Source organism: Thunnus albacares, chromosome 14, assembly GCF_914725855.1.
Source record: "Thunnus albacares chromosome 14, fThuAlb1.1, whole genome shotgun sequence".
NCBI classification, from domain to species: Eukaryota; Metazoa; Chordata; class Actinopteri; order Scombriformes; family Scombridae; genus Thunnus; species Thunnus albacares.
Window position 1 is genome coordinate 13,804,218 of NC_058119.1, and position 17,057 is coordinate 13,821,274.

Here is a 17,057-nt window from a genome sequence, read left to right on the forward strand (position 1 = left end):
AGTCAGTAGAACATGTGATATGAGTATGTCAACAATACCCTGCACATACAGACAGAGACACAAAGTATGGATTGGAAAAAAATCAGTAAAAATTTTATTTAATCAGGGTCAGAGGTTACTCAAAAGAAACAATACTTATAAATATAATGTAGCTTTTTAAAAGTACTAATTAAGAGATACTAGATAAAAATTTTTTGTGATTTTTACTGTCCTTGTTTTTATTGTACTCTTATGAGACCGGCGAAAGCAAATCCCTGATGTAGCCTCCACATGATTTAAAACACATAAAAATACTTTGCTTTGAATAATTATTTGTCTTTTTAAAATTATTATATCTAATTTTCGTCTCACACACAAAAAAAACATCTGTAAACAAGACTTATAAACAAACACATCCCACATTCAAAAACAGAACAAGAATTTAAAAAAGCCTGACTAGATGGAGATATATACATCAATGTTTCCGCCTATAGCAGCCTATTGTTAAAGAAAAGCATATGGTGAAGAATAACGATATTAGATATCACACAGAACGGACTTTGGGCCCCAAGTACTCTCATGAAAACCATGTATGTTGCTTCAAAGCCTCTCAATTTGTATCCAAAAGGAAAAGAATAAAATGTAATAAATTAACCAAAGAAAAAGAATGTAGTGATTTAGCCGTTCCTAACCTGCAGAGCTATTTTAACACAACACAAATAAATACAATAATGACATGGCTGAACAACAAGCAAAGTGGTTAATGATTGAGAAAGAATCCATACCAATATCCATAAAAACACTACTGTATATAGAAAAAAGGATTATTCATAAATCAAAGGACTAAAAAGATGGGTAGATAACACACTAAAAAGCTGGAAAAATATATGTAAAGCCCACTAAAAAAATAACGACTTGGTATACTTCAGAGAAATGGCATGGGATCCCCAATTTGAACCAAACAGGATAGATAACATACTGCAAGTATAGGCATCAAAAGGATTAAAAATATATTCACAAATGCTGACAAACAATACCGTAAACTCATTTCAGTCATTAGTCTTTAGGTATGGATTAGTACAAAATCATTTTTATAAATATCTGCAAGGACCTGTCAAAATGTGGTGTAAATTTAAGATGAATTCACAGATAGCAAGTTGTCGTTCAGAGTTTTATTGCAATATCCAGAGTACACAGCACAGTTAGCACTAGTACAATTTGCTAGACATATTTGTCATCCTAACAGGTGTCTTTTAATTAATGCACAATGTCCTATTCATTCATAGCCTTATCTATGTTTCTTCCTTAGGGAGTTTTCTTCTCTGCCTCTGTTTACTGAGAAGTAGAAGTTGAAGGCTGAATCATACAGTTTGCTTTTGTTAACTTATTGGAAAATGGAACATGTTCACTTAGCTGTAAGACAGTATAACATAAAACAATATAACATAATTTGAAGACAATAAACATAAAAGTATAAGTTTCCATTTCACAACATTTTTTAAAAAACAAACTATTAAAGAAATATACCCTTTAATTACCTTTCTGATTAAAAAGCATAACAAGGTAATCAAAAACACATAAGAAAATATCTAAAACTTTTGAGAATGATATAGACACCAATAATAGCATTCAACAAAAATGGATTTCTGAAATAGATCAGCTGAATGAAGAATGAAAGCAAGTGTGCAGATATATTCATAAAACAACAAATTCTAAATATTGAAGGGAATGGAAAAAAGGGAAAATTATATACAAGATTTTTTTATTACTCCAAATATACTTTCTAAAATTAACACATCAATGAAATCAGATTGCTGGAGAAAATGGGGTGAGACAAAGGCAATCCACTCACACATTTTCTTTTTCTGTCCTATTTTAAAATTATTTTGGCATTGAGTCATAGCGGGTATCGTGTATTGGCTCAATATGAAAAAAACAATTAACCCAATACATATTATTCTTGTAAAATCACCACCAGAGCTAATGCAGAAAACAGATCAGTACCTATATAGAATACTCAGAATCGCAGCCCTGAAGGAAATAACTTGGGATTGGCTAAAACCATGAAGTCCATCAGTTCAAAGATGAAAAGTAACAATACAGGAAATCTCAGAAATGGAGAGAATTACATATCGCATTGTAAATAAAGAGACAAAAAAGACGTATAAAAGACATTGGTTTAAGTGGATGAGATATGAGGCCACCAATTAACTTATACTCAGAATAACAAAAGAATTTACAAAAGGACAGAGGCAGATCTTGGGAAAACAAATAAACATATAGACATACCTAATGCATACATTTAGAGGAGCAGAAGACACACATACACACACATTGTATGTATGTATAAAATGTATGTATTAACATATAAATACTTGATGAATACATGATGAAATTACTATAATGATTTTTTTTTCTTCTGGTTTTTATCACCAGGTGTATAAAATACAAAAAACAACGCATTTTGTGGGTGTATCTATTTATGAACTGTTTATTACAATAAAAGTATGAAAAGTTGTATCCCTGAGACCAGTTTCTCAAACCATCTGGAGAAACAAGGAGTGCTGGTAGCCCTGAATTCCTTGAGAATTATCCTCTTTGCTATTTACATACAAAACATAAGCGTCTACTGTACAGTATGTGGCAGTGCACGAGAAGCTTTGGAACAACCAAATAAGGCAACTAGTGCATCAGGTTCAATCTGTAAATCATAATTTTATACCAAGTAACGATATCCTGCCAAAAAGGGACAATATTAGGACAAAACCAGAAAATATGACCTAGAGTACCTTTTGAGAAGTTATATCTGTCACAAATATCAGATACCTTAGGATACATTTTGATCATCTTTTCTTTTGATAATCTTTTCTGCCTTGTCCCACACTTAATATGTACTGGAGGCTACAAGTTTCCACATAACACTTGTGTAAGTAGCATACTGGACCATTATCGGCTCCAAACTAGTTGTAATGTCACAAGTCATGCTCATAAAGTTTCACGCATTTAATTCAGATTTAAGATGGGCACAGAGAAAGTTTGGCAGGGGTGTACAGGACATCTACAGTACCAATTTTACAATATGAAGGACAGGAGGCAGTTGACAACAAAGCTAAGGCAGACATGTTAGTTAAAACATTTAAAAGAGTGCATAGCTCAGAGAAAATAAGTTCAGCAAACAAAAGAACAAAAGAAGAGGGAGGAGAAGTTGAAGAGGTCAAAAAGTATGAAATAGGTCAAATTGACAGTGAATTTTCAGAATGCCCTCTGCTAGATCACAAAGCAAGCTACTTCAAATGGTCCGTTGTATTTATAGATTGTAAATTTAGGATTTGAGCAGATCATTACAGTTCAAATATTTACAAGGGTTCAAATGTCAAATAAAAAGCAACAGCGCTAGTGTAAATTGATCTCATATTACTTATTACTTATTTATTCTAAATGAGACAGACCCGCACCAGTTGTGTCAGAGCAGTGCCAGCACAGGCCCCAGGGCAGCTGCATTGGCTGCACTGCCTGTTTACACCACTGAGACTCCCCCTCTTACAGTGAACACAGAGACAGATAGGAATCAGGGGATTCAGACCAGAACCCAAACCCAGCATACAGATCCTGAGTGAATGTTATGTTGAAGGTGTGGATATGGATCAGTGTGTCAGAGGAGACTCTGTAGAAAGACAGAGTGCCAGCAGGACAGTCCACATACACTGCTACTCTGTTAGAGACCGAGGAGGAGGGGGAAGAGGAGGAGGAGGAGGGAATGGATGTTCCACTGTTATTGTGCCAGATACAGAAACTACCCTCAGAGCACCTCAGAGCCCAGGACTGATTATTCATTCCAAACCTGCATTCATCTTTGTCTCCTCTCCTTCTGATTCCTCTGTAAGACACTGATACATGAACCCCTCCTTTCCACTCGACCTCCCAGTAACAGCGACCAGTCAGAACATTTCTACACAGCAGCTGAGGCCAGTATTCAAATCTGTCTGGATGATCAGGATATGACTGATCCTCCTTCACAAGTGTCACCTTCCTGTTGTTGTCAGACAGTTTGAGTTTTGTGTTTACTGTGCTTAGATCCAGTGTGAGTTCACAGAAATCTGATCGAGAGAACAAGACACAATACAGCTGCAGTTATTGTTCTATCATCTGTTTGGTGATGACACCATCTTAATCCTCAATAGGTAGTGAATAAGTGATGACAGTTTGAAGTTTGCTTTGTTTTTATGAATCAAATGAAAAATACACTTACACTTCCTCAGCCCTGGTGTCAACCATTGGACTCCAGCAGGTTGCATCCTGAAAGGAGGAGGGGGATCAGAGCAGCACGTTCTCTTTCAGCATGCAAACATGGACGTTACATTGCTCTCTACTGTCTACTGTTTTATATTTCTGTTCAAATGTGGGGTTGAGCTTTGATAGACTTTTATCCCATCTGAATCCAGTATCCCATTTCTTCTGAAACCCTGATTGAATCTAATCAGGTTTAGTTTTCAACATTTACAGGAAACTTCAGTTAGAAATGACAATAACTCAAAGTGTCAAAGTTGAGATATGTGATCAGCTCTGACAGAGAAAATATTTCCAGCCCATCCTCCTCTATAAGAAATTTTATCTCTCCATACCTGAGACCGTACAGTCCAGCAGACAGTAGCTTCTCTCCTGAGTCTCCTGGATGATTGTAGCTCAGATCCAGCTCTCTCAGATGGGAGGGGTTGGAACTCAGAGCTGAGGCCAGAGAAGCACAGCCTTCCTCTGTGATCAGACATCCTGCAAGACTGCAAACACACAAAACAACACACATGTCAAATAGTCACAGAGTACTGCTCCAAACAAAGTAACTAACAAAAAGATGAACTGAAATGAACTGAATCAGGGAATTCCAGAAAGTTGAGCCCTCAGAGAGGACGGGGGTGGCGGAAGAGCTCCTTGACTGGACGGATTTAGCAACATCAGATCTAAGTAATGGAGAAATGACTAACAACCATCAATGCCCTTGTGGAAAGGTGTGCAAGAATCAAAGGGGTCTCAAGATCCATCAATCTGGAATGAAGTTCTAGTCAATAGCAGAGGCAGCCCTGCACACAAGGGCTAACCCTGGTCAGACACAAAAGTAGGGCCTGGAGTGCTCATAGTGCCCAGAACCTCTTAATGGGCCATCCATTTGCTGCCAGCACCAAGCCAGACCAGTACAAGACAAGACGGATCAAGCGGTCAGCATCCAACTCGACTTCTGTTCGGACCCAGTTTGATCAAAACATGAACATGGGTGGCAAAAGGGAAATGCTGACAAGAAACCTTTGGCTGTGACATCACTTATGATCAACTAAGGCTGGGTGATAACATGATAGCAATTATCTTGATATAATTTTCTTCAATAGAAATATATAACAAATGTTCGATAAATATTAAATATAATGAAACTGAGCTGGCTGGGTCAGCTCGCACTGGCTACTGCTTCCAGTTCACTGAATCTCGCCTCCATCATGGCAAATAAACTACATTTATTACATGTACCATAATCTTTAAATGTGGCAGAGCTATAGCTAAACATAAGACACACCAAACAGGGGAGCAGGAGAGTGGGGGGGAGAAAGGGAAGCCATCATTAGCTGCTAGGCTAAAGTAGCTAGCAGATCTGAATAGCATGTAAACAACTGCAAAAAAGTCTCTAAAATGAGAGAGCTATGAGTGCTTGAGCAGAACTTGTGTAAGTATAAATGTACAGCTGGTAATTAGCTGCTGTAATGGAGAATATAGCAAAATTAGCTGGGTAGATATAGAGCAGAAAAAACGTCATCAGTAACACAGAAACGCTAGCAACTGGAGATAAGACAATACGCTTACCTCAGCATGTCAGGTGACAACTTCATCTGGACAGAAGTGATTTCTGTACGCTACGTATTGTGGTTGTTTTCATTTGCATAATTTAGTTGGAATTTAAATGCTTACATTATCATGTGTTACTGGATATGTCTGACAACCCTCTGGTTTTGCAATGGCCCTTAGATTTGTGTCTTGCCCTGGACTGCACTGTTAGGGTGCTTTTCATTACGCTAACATGTCTCCTCGTTTCCATCACTCGTGATTCTTCCTTGCGCCTTAGCTCCTCCCAGCGAGGATATGAGAGAGAAATGCGAGGAAGAGATGCTAGGACGGAGGAATTTTATTTATCAAACGGGACGTCCTCGCTCACACCAGCGTCATTTTGAGGAGACAACAAGTTGTCATGACACACTTCACCCTAAATGTCAAATATGAATAAGTCAGTAGTAGAAATTACTAAGTAATAGTTTAAACTCTAAAATTTGCATTAAAAATTCATGTACAATTAATGAAGACTTTTCACTTTTACTTAATAATTTCCACATATTGATAGCTGGAAGGAAAACACCTGATAAACACCTGATAGTAGAGTGTTTTTAGATCCTCCATGATGGCGGAGGGAGATCGGTTTCCGGGTCACAGAGGAGAGAGGACGCGAGGAAGCACAGAATTAGTGTATTGAAAAGCACCCTTAGCGTGTTTCTCCCTTCAGGTCCAGGTAGGCTTAGACTGTATTAGTGCAACTGGGTGCACCTGGCCTGTCCATCCAGAATGCATCTAGGATCAGCCATCCCCATTCTTTTCTCTCTCACACTTCATTGCTGGCTCTCCTCCTAGCTCCACATGTTTTCTTTTGTTTGGTTGTGTTACGCTTCTCTTTAATTTACACCATACCACACTACACATTCACGCATCCACTCACCAACACCACTGATCTACTGACTGACCATTTCACACATTTGATTAATATTTTGTTGCAATTTCTTAAAAAATAAATATAATTGATTAATTTTGAGTACAACCATTTTATTTCCCTTTATTTGTCATGGCTTAAGAGCCAGGTCATAACATATGTAACTAACTTTGCAGCCATCTTACTTGTGTGCTGTATCACACTGCAGCGCTTAATTTTTCTATTAAGATATTTATTTTGTTCAGGAAAAAAGATTTTACTTAATTTTACTCATGCATATTTCGAGGTTGAAAAAAGATTTTATCATTATAATTGTTTTGAATATTCTATTTATAGATTTGTGAAATGTTCTTCTGCTTGGCAAGTGTTTGTCATGTTCTGACCATAAAGAATAGTTTAAAACCCCAATTAACTGTCTGGTTTCATCAACAACAATTCAACAACAAAAGGAAAAACAAAAGAAAATGCTGAAAAACCTGCATGGAAAGTAATTCTCTACTGCTTTAGTAAAAACTGGTTTGACAAATCATATCAGCAGAGACAATCCTACATGTTCATCTGTTGAACAGTTTGATGAATCCTGACCTGAGAGTTTCCAGTGTACAGTGTGGACTCTCCAGTCCAACACACAGTTGTTTCACTCCTGAATCCTTAAGGCTGTTGTTACTTAGATCGAGCTCTCTCAGACTGGAGGACTGGGAGCTGAGAACTGAGGACAGAGCTGCACAACTTCTCTCTGAGAGGTCACAGCCACTCAGCCTGGAGAGGAAATATAAAGGGGAAAAAATAGCAAGAAGTTATTTATTTTTCTCTCCTGTTGAAAAGACAGCAGAGTATTTAAATAATGATGAATTAATGCAACTATCTGTGTACTTACAGAGCTTTCTTGGAGGCGCTGACCACTGGCAGTAGCCTCAGAAGAGTCTCCTCTGAAGCAGAGTATTTCTTCAGGTCAAACACATCCAGATCTTTTTCTGATGACAGTAAGATGAAGACCAGAGCTGACCACTGAGCAGGAGACAGTTTCTTTCTGGAGATTGTTCCTGTTATCAGGTACTGTTTGATCTCCTCTACTAGAGAATGATCATTCAGTTCATTCAGACAGTGAAATAGATTGATGCTTCTCTCTGGAATAGGATTCCCCTCGATTTTCTTCTTAATGTACTTGACTGTTTCCTGATTGGTCTGTGAGCTACTTCCTGTCTGTGTCAGCAGGCCTCGTAGGAGAATCTGATTGGTCTGCAGTGAAAGACCCAGGAGGAAGCGGAGGAACAAGTCCAGGTGTCCATTTGGACTCTGTAAGGCCTCATCCACAGCACTCTGGTACAGATGTGTTCTTGCAGATTCTTTTATAGTTCCAGACTTCTGGGATGTTTGCTCTTCTGCTAGCAGATTGACTCCAGAGTTGATGAACATCAGATGGACATAAAGAGCAGCCAGAAACTCCTGAACACTCAGATGGACAAAGCAGAACACTTTCTCCTGGTACAGCCCTCTTTCCTCTTTAAAGATCTGTGTGAACATTCCTGAGTACACTGAGGCTGCTCTGATATCCATGCCACACTCTGTCAGGTCTGATTCATAGAAGATCATGTTGCCTTTCTGCAGCTGCACAAAAGCCAGTTTTCCCAGAGACTCAATCATCTTCCTGTTTTCGTTATTCCAGTGTGGATCAGTCTCAGCTCCTCCATCATACTTGACGTTCTTCCGTTTGGACTGAACCACCAGGAAGTGGATGTACATCTCAGTCAGGGTCTTGGGTAGCTGTCCTCTCTCTCTGCTTTTCAACACATCCTCCAGAACTGCAGCAGTGATCAAGCAGAAGACTGGGATGTGGCACATGATGTGGAGGCTTCGTGATGTCTTGATGTGGGAGATGATGGTGCTGGCCTGCTTCTTGTTACTGAATCTCTTCCTGAAGTATTCCTCCTTCTGTGGGTCATTGAACCCTCTGATCTCTGTCATCATGCCGACCCACTTAAGAGGGATCTGACTGGCTGCTGCAGGTCGTGTGGTTATCCAGAGGCGAGCAGAGGGAAGCAGTTTTCCCATGATGAGGTTTGTCAGCAGCACATCCACTGAGGTGGACTCTGTAACATCAGTCAGGATCTCATTGTTGTGGAAGTCCAGAGGAAGTCGACACTCATCCAGACCGTCAAAGATGAACACAACCTGGAAGTCTTCAAATCTGCAGATTCCTGCTTCTTTTGTTTCAGTAAAGAAGAGATGAACAAGTTCCACCAAGTTGTAGTTTTTATCTTTCAGCATATTCAGCTCTCTGAAAGTGAATGGAAATAAGAACTGTATGTCTTGGTTGGCTTTCTCTTCAGCCCAGTCCAGAGTGAACTTCTGTGTTAAGACTGTTTTCCCCATGCCAGCCACTCCCTTTGTCATCACTGTTCTGATTGGTTCATCTCTTCCAGGTGAGACTTTAAAGATGTCTTCTTGTCTGATTATTGTTTCTGGTCCAACAGGATTCCTGGATGCTGTTTCAATCTGTCTGACCTCATGTTCATCATTGACCTCTCCATTGCCTCCCTCTGTGATGTAGAGCTCTGTGTAGATCTGATTTAGTAGGGTTTGGTTTCCTGCTTTGGCAATCCCCTCAAACACACACTGGAACTTCTTCTTCAGGTTAGACTTGAGTTTACGTTGACAAACTGGAGCAGGAGTTTCTGAATGACCACACAAGAAATACGATCAATAATTATTGATAATTAATAAATAAAATATGACAATTTAAAGAATGCATATGTGAACATATTTCCTGTCATCTTTTAAGACATCAATAAATGTCTCATTTATCCATCATGTTAAATCTTTATAGAAGTCCTTTTACTGCTCTGCAGACGGTCAGCCAGCTCCTCCTCCTTCATTCTCCTCAGGAAGTGCAGTGTGATATTCAGAAATGCCTCTCTTGTGCTCCTCCTCTGCTCTTCCTCCTCACTATCCAACACCTCCTCATCCTTCCTCCGACTCTCTAAGCATTCTGAACTCAGAAACGTCTGCATCTTCTTCAGCTCGTTCTTCACAAAAGTGACAATGTTCTCCTCCAGCAGCTGGAACATAAATGAAACAAACTAAAATCATGAAGCAAACATCAGATCTATGTTGGACAGACTGACAATCCACTGGTCTACAAAGAGCAGCATGGAGATGATTGTGAACAGAATATATGTTTAAGTAGTTGTTGTACATGTACAGACCATAAATATGTGGTCCAGGTGTGTTTGATGCTGCTGGGCAGACTGACCACTGAGAATCTCTAAGCTCTTCTGGTCCACTCTGTGAAGGAATCATGAAGAATGAGCTCACATTTAATCTGTCCACAAAGAGACAAACACAAGCTAAAGGTCCATCAAGTGACATTTGGGTGTGAACAGAGAATTAGATGACTCCCTGTAGTGGTAAAGCTTTACTAGTCCTGCTGATCCAACTGAGAATTATCAGCTCAGTCTGTTGGTAGCTTTCAGCTTAGTGTTTTGCTTCATCAGTCAGTTTGGTTTAGTCCCAACAACTGTCACCAACACTACATAAAGCTCTCCCTCCCTCACATGCAAGTGACATGGAGCAAGGCAGCTAGAGCCAATGTGTGGTTTTATCAGACTGGTTGTACTGGGCCTGAGTGACTGTGAGGCAGAGTGCTGCTGAAAGTGCGTTGCTCAGAGAAGGTCATCTGACTCAGTTTGACTGTTTTAATATAAAAACAACAAACTGAAATGATCTAATTACAGACATTATGGATCAACTTACTCATGTCAGAAATATCAATGAATTGTCTGACTCTCAAATAATTCAATGAGAACTATTTATCCGAACCCGCCCGAACAACTTACTTTTTATCAGATGAATGTTGTTGTTTAAAATCAATAAAAAAACCCTTTGACCGGTCACTCTTGAGGGACACACAGCTCAGTTCAGGTTCAGGTTCAAGTCCAGGAGAGTCAGGTTTCTGATGGACCCTGATAGAAAAGAAATGCTTAAGTTTTATTACAGGTCATGTATTTAGTAAAATTCTTCCTGGATAAAAACATTTCCAAAATATGTAATTTTAACTGTTTTAATATAAACAACAACAAACTAAAATTATCTAATTACAGACATTATGGATTAATTTACTCATACCGGAAATATCAATTGTCTGACTCTCAAATAATTCAATGAGAACTATTTATCCTGATTTAGATTTAAGCTCAAATTGTCCAATTGCCCGAACAACTTACTTTTCATCAGTTGTCAAATGTTGTCGTTTAAAATCAATAAAAAAACCCTTTGACCGGTCACTCTTGAGGGACACACAGCTCAGTTCAGGTTCAGGTTCAGGTTCAAGTCCAGGAGAGTCAGGTTTCTGATGGACCCTGATAGAAAAGAAATGCTTAAGTTTTATTACAGGTCATGTATTTAGTAAAATTCTTCCTGGATAAAAACATTTCCAAAATATGTAATTTTAACTGTTTTAATATAAACAACAACAAACTAAAATTATCTAATTACAGACATTATGGATTAATTTACTCATACCGGAAATATCAATTGTCTGACTCTCAAATAATTCAATGAGAACTATTTATCCTGATTTAGATTTAAGCTCAAATTGTCCAATTGCCCGAACAACTTACTTTTCATCAGTTGTCAAATGTTGTCGTTTAAAATCAATAAAAAAACCCTTTGACCGGTCGCTCTTGAGGGATACACAGCTGGGTTCAGGTTCAGGTTCAGGTTCAGGTTCAGGTTCAGGTTCAGGTTCAGGTTCAGCAAAGTCTGGACTGTGCTTCCTTTTTCTTCAACAAAACACACACACAGCTTTGAGTGTGAATAATGATAGTGTAGTGATGTGATTGAAGAACAGTCATGGACAGTTAGAGATCCTTTTCTCACCTCTGAGCTTTGGTCTGGCTGTCATGTTTCCCACACAGAGAGCTTTTAGAGGGAAGGACTCCCTCCTCTCTGTCCTCATACTGATTCATGCTGCTGGAGTCACATCCAAATCAGTCACACACACTTTCTGCTTTCATCTGGGGAGGAAACACAAATCATCCTTTACATAATTTCTCCTGTGAAATCATAAATATCAGCTGCTCCTCCTGTGATTGGCTGTTATTTTCTATTATGTATCAGTTTGAGGCTTAGAGAACTGCCATCAGCAGCTGTACTTCATCAGTCCACTAGAATGGCGTCATGAAGTGAAGAGCAGCACACATGATGCAGTGATTTACATTCACTGGCACACACTGACTGAACTTGAAAGGATGCTTCATTAATATTCAGTACATTCAACTACACTAAACAACATTTAAAAAGTTTCAAATGTGTATGATTATGAATGATCCTCCATATTAACAAATTAGTCAGTGTGTGCATGATACAAAAGCAGATCAGCTGTTCCATATTGTCATCCAGATTATTATATTTTACTTTTCATGGGATTTCTTTTACAGTGAATACAAACTGAATACAAAAATTGGCACCGGTCTGTTCAAAGCTGTGTTCAACTTGTTTGATAACAGGATGAACTAATATACAATGCATTATTTAGTTTTTCTGTTTTCATGTGAATTAAAAATGGAAATTCACATGCTTTTACAGTTTTCGTCTTCAAATTGGCAATTGGAATAGAAATCGAAGCAAAAGCAGAAAACAACTTGCTTCTCGCTTTTATTGTTATAACTGTATTATCTGCCCCCACTGCATCTATACAAAAACATAGTCATTGGCTATGCTTTTTATAGGACAGATAGATAGATAGATAGATAGATAGATAGATAGATAGATAGATAGATAGATAGATAGATAGCCAGCCAGCTGGCCAGCCAGCCAGCCAGCCAGCCAGCCAGCCAGCCATGAGAACATGATTTCAGTTGGGGGCGAGAGGGTGCTGCCTATTGACCACCAGCTTGCGCTGCTCGACATAACTTAAAAGGCAAAAGACAGTATGGCCCCCCCCCCAGGGGGCCATACTGTCTTTTGCAAATCTGTTGGACAAATAAAAATAATTGGTTCTTCATAGTTGTAATGTGTTTCTGCCAGAATAGATGTTTATTTTTTCTTAAGTGAACGTCATAGTTCATGTACTAACTGCAGCTGGCATGAGGGTAACGGCTTATGACTGATAAGTCAAAAGGGGGGCGTTGAGGTGTTCTTGGGGGGCGTTTTTGTGTCTGTTTTTAATGCCACTTTAGTCCTACATTTGAATAAACATTTTCACAATTTCATTAGACTTCAGGGTTTTCCCATGTTTTTTCACAGCACTATCAAGTCTATTTTCTTCTGTTTTACGCACATAACTACATACAAATTTGTGTATCGGGCTCTGAGCGCTTTGAAATCACAGGTGACCTTTGCTCAACACTGTACTTGAATGCCTCCTGTGTAGACACACAGGGAAACTATGCTGAGTCTCTACCACGTTTCACTGTCATTTATGGTTGTTCTAGCTTCTCTGTCCTCTCCTCTGCTCTATTTGTTGGTGTTTGTGTTTAGCTGAGTATGTAATGTGTATTAAAATTTGTTAAATTCCTGTAAACTTAGCTACTAGCTGAAAGAGCCCCTCTTCTCAACCAGCAGCAAAGGGAGGAGGACAAAGGACAGGATGAAATACTGACTGATTGATTTGATTTATTGAACAGGACAGTGTGCAGTATTAAGCATAAATGATGCCCTGCACCAGAGTTAGCTTGAAGCTAATTTGAATCTGTAGTCCATTACAATCAAAACATACAACAGCACAACAACAAACAGTACAAAGAAAAAAAACAACAACCGAAAAACCCCCCACGAAGAACACACCATACAAAATGTAAAGCTACACACAACAGCACATCACATACACACACAATGTCAATTAAAAATGAATAATGTAAACTAGGCTCAGTGGTCACGCAGCTGATTCGTCTTTAGTTGATTTTTTAATTTGGCCTGATGTCTATGTTCTTCATTCTTTCTAAACTTTACTCAGCATTTTAATGTCAGGAATATTATTCATTTTACTTCTTTTTTTTCAAGTGAGATATTATTGAATTTATGTAGTGACTTCGCTAATAAACACATTACTGTAACTGCTGTAAGAAAAGATATTTTGTCATATTTAAAATATAAATCTATTCTAATCCTGTTTTGAATTAAAAAAAAATAATCAAAAATCCCCAGTTCTTTAGTAATGAAAAAGAACCAATGAGTATTAATAAATACTCTTATTTCTTTCTTCTGGCATTTCATTTATTCCATCAATGCAGTCAACAAAACCACATATCACATCACTGTAACTACCATCTCTACTGTTATCAGATCATTTTAACACTAGGAGACATGAACATGGTGAAAACTGTTGGTTATGTTATCTTTAGATGGTTGAAATAATCTGAATTAGGCTGATGAGTGAAGGTAAAATTAATCAGCAACTTCAACCAGGATATATATGTATATGTATAAATCTTTATCAACTGAATCATAAAGTCTGATGTGTACCTTTTATTTCTACAAGGAAATAAAAAGTGCTGCAATGTCATTACTGCAGTCTGTTGTATCTCTGTGATATGTGCAAAACAGGACAAAAAAATTGTTTGTGGACGAGATAAAGACAAAATTTGAACCATACCCATCCCTACAGTTGGCTAGTGGCTACAGCCTGACTATGGGAGGATGACAAAATTGCGGTTCAGATCCATTCACTATGTTTTCTGATTGGCTGCTGTTCGTGATCAATAACGAGACCTAATGACAATTTGAATTTCAAATTTCTAACTGTTGCATTTGTTTAACACGTAAATATAATTTCTTTTCGCATTACTTTTTTGCTCCCTGCACGGGAAACTGACGATAATGATATTCAAACTGTCCAGTTGTATATCTATCTATCTATCTATCTATCTATCTATCTATCTATCTATCCTATAACAAGCATAGTCAATGACAGTTTTTCTTGAAGGGATGCAGTGGGTGCAGATAATATAGATATAACAATAAAAGCGAGAAACAAATTTCCTGGTTTTGGTTTAATTTCTATTTCAGTTGCCATTTGAGGAACAGCACGTGGATTTCCATTTTTAAATTCACACGAAAGACAGAAAACCAAAGTAATGCACTGTATCTTTGTTTATCCTGTTATCAAACAAAACAGCTTTGGTGTACACGGACTATCACCTTAGAAATGTTTTCACTTCAACACTTGCTGCATTTTACTACTTAATATATTTCCTAATCCTGTACATTTTCATGGTGAAATTCAATAAAGATCTTCAGGTGGTCATCAGTAAGTGGTGAAACACTACTAACAATACTGTGTTCAACTACTGAGAATGAACTCATTCCAACTGCTACTCCACACAACAAAATGGCAGACAACATTCCAGCTGTTAGTTAACCTTTAGTTCTGAGCGACTTTTTTAACAACCCAACGGCAGATATCTGCTGTTTCTAGAAGGGCTAATCACAGCAGTTAGCGCTAACAACATGAACAAAGAGCCATTTAAGTGTAAAACACTGGAAACGGTCGGTTACATTACCTTCGGATGAAGAAATGAGTCTGCGTCACGGGCTGGCTCCAGGTAAATGCATAAAGTAAACCTGGCTGCAGCCTGCAGAACGGGGCGGGGTTCAACGTTGAGCCAACAAGGTTCGTTGTTGTATGAACAACAGGTAACACTTTATAATACAGCCAGGAACCCAACCACAAGAAAAACAGATAAAAACAAAAACAAATATTAACAGACAGTATAAATCTTTATCAACTGAACCTGTGATTACAGGTGGATATAGCTTCAGGAGGGGAAAACTTAAGTGTCTCCACCCGCACTGAAGGGACAACCTTAAAAGATTTCACATTACAGTTTAAAGGATTTGTGGATTCCTGCCCTGAGCTGAAGAACAAAATAAAAAAGACTGCAAAGAAATGTGAACTCCTCCCACTAAAGTGAAAATGTAGAACATAAGAACAAAGTACCTGAAAATTGTTTTTGTTGTTGTTGTTGGTCTGTTACATTTACATTTAAACATAGTTTCCTGTTTTGTTCTTTTTTTTTTTTTTTTTTTTTTTTTTTTTACTAAAATTAAGCATTTTATAACTACATTTTGATAGATTAGTTAAAATAGATTAGTTAAGAGTTATTTTGTTGTTCAAGTTTTATATATAGTTTTTGTTAAGTTTTATATAGTACAATTTATATAGAATATTTATATTGTATAATAGTAGTTTATATAGTTAAGAAGTTATAAATGAAACATATTCTATTTAATCATGTTCAATAATGTTTTCTCATGGTCTGTTCAAAATGTTGGTCCTATGTGTTGTTAATGACACGTTGCATGTTGTTAGATTGTGACATGTAGTAAGTAAGGATGGGAGAACATAATCCAGCCTGCTCCCTGTTGTTACCATGTATTTATAGGGTAATTAGCGTGTACCTACAGAGTAAGGACTGGGGAACAGTGTGAATTTAATAATCCAGCCTGCTCCCTGTTGTTACCATGTACTTATAGGGTAACTAGTCTATATCTACAGAGTAAGACTGGGAGAACAGCACATACATTGTGGTTTGTGTGTAATTAAAGAATAAAATCATTTTTCATAACTTCCTGCGTACCTTGTTATTGTGTAATTAAAGATATACTATGTATATTATTACATTACTGTATTGTTATTTTTTCATTCTTGGATGACAATACAAGCCTTTGATAGCTGTGCACTGGAGAGGTAAGATTGCCTGTTATGAGCTGCTGCAGTGCTGGACCAACATGGCTGCTAGGAGCTAATTTTCAAAAGTATAGACCCATTTCTCGACTTGTTCTATTCAAATTCATACAATGAAGTAGAAGACATAAGCATAATAAATCTCTTGAGTGTAGGTGAAGCTTGCCTGTCAAACACACATGCATAAAAAAATGATTCTCATAACTGCCACGAGCAAAAACATTTGATTTTAGTGCAGATATACACATGTAACATACTGATTCATATGAGGAAATTACACCATAAATTCCGGGAAGTTACATAGTAAATGTTGGAAAGTTACACTTTAAAACCCCAATTGTTACTCCCTTGTTTCTCGTTGTTTTGTTTTCTTCCGCTGTACCAACATTTAAGTACCAGTAAGAACCGGAAAGTATTGTAATAAATCTGAGTTCAAACAGAGACCAGAATTTATGTGGGATAAATGTCAGAGATCTCAGAATAACCGACACCAGACCACAAAAGTATCAGTCAAAATGACAATCTTTATTAAGTCAACACCAATAAGAAAAGGGTCTTTGGAGTTTCACTAGATAAGATCGTTATACCACTTGAGGGGGAGTCAGGGCTGGCCACACTATAAAAATACACACCACCATCCAGAGATGCAACACACAT

The 17,057-nt window shown here is 37.8% G+C and overlaps 2 protein-coding genes across 3 annotated transcripts; both read right to left on the reverse strand.

Moving 5' to 3' along the window:
* Positions 1 to 1,144: 1,144 nt before the first annotated feature.
* Positions 1,145 to 4,718, reverse strand: LOC122997579 (stonustoxin subunit beta-like). The gene is made up of 3 exons (XM_044373825.1): positions 4,602 to 4,718; positions 4,229 to 4,275; positions 1,145 to 4,076 (listed from the first exon to the last, which is right to left on the reverse strand). The coding sequence occupies exons 2-3, from the start codon at positions 4,272 to 4,274 to the stop codon at positions 3,520 to 3,522; spliced, it is 603 nt and encodes a 200-aa protein (XP_044229760.1). The 5' UTR covers position 4,275; positions 4,602 to 4,718; the 3' UTR covers positions 1,145 to 3,519.
* Positions 4,719 to 7,167: 2,449 nt separating this feature from the next.
* LOC122997578 (NLR family CARD domain-containing protein 3-like) lies at positions 7,168 to 15,353 on the reverse strand. Of its 2 annotated transcripts, XM_044373823.1 has the most exons (9): positions 15,217 to 15,353; positions 11,594 to 11,730; positions 11,335 to 11,496; positions 10,939 to 11,073; positions 10,552 to 10,677; positions 9,922 to 10,000; positions 9,555 to 9,774; positions 7,593 to 9,390; positions 7,168 to 7,474 (listed from the first exon to the last, which is right to left on the reverse strand). In XM_044373823.1, the coding sequence occupies exons 2-9, from the start codon at positions 11,680 to 11,682 to the stop codon at positions 7,270 to 7,272; spliced, it is 2,814 nt and encodes a 937-aa protein (XP_044229758.1). In that variant the 5' UTR covers positions 11,683 to 11,730; positions 15,217 to 15,353; the 3' UTR covers positions 7,168 to 7,269. The 2 variants fall into 2 exon arrangements, with proteins under 2 accessions (XP_044229758.1, XP_044229759.1); XM_044373824.1 differs by lacking the exon at positions 15,217 to 15,353 and having other exon boundaries at positions 11,594 to 11,779.
* Between the last annotated feature and the right edge of the window lie 1,704 nt (positions 15,354 to 17,057).

Excerpts from the sequence above, each read along its gene's own strand:
- LOC122997579 (XM_044373825.1), bottom strand. The coding sequence starts at position 4,274 with ATGCAACCTGCTGGAGTCCAATGGTTGACACCAGGGCTGAGGAAGT. Across the intron at positions 4,077-4,228 it reads GACACCAGGGCTGAGGAAGT|ATTTCTGTGAACTCACACTG; the intron begins GTAAGTGTATTT and ends TCTCTCGATCAG.
- LOC122997578 (XM_044373823.1), bottom strand. The coding sequence starts at position 11,682 with ATGAATCAGTATGAGGACAGAGAGGAGGGAGTCCTTCCCTCTAAAAGC. Across the intron at positions 11,074-11,334 it reads CATTTGACAACTGATGAAAA|GGTCCATCAGAAACCTGACT; the intron begins GTAAGTTGTTCG and ends CTTTTCTATCAG. Across the intron at positions 7,475-7,592 it reads AGCGCCTCCAAGAAAGCTCT|GCTGAGTGGCTGTGACCTCT; the intron begins GTAAGTACACAG and ends TTTCCTCTCCAG.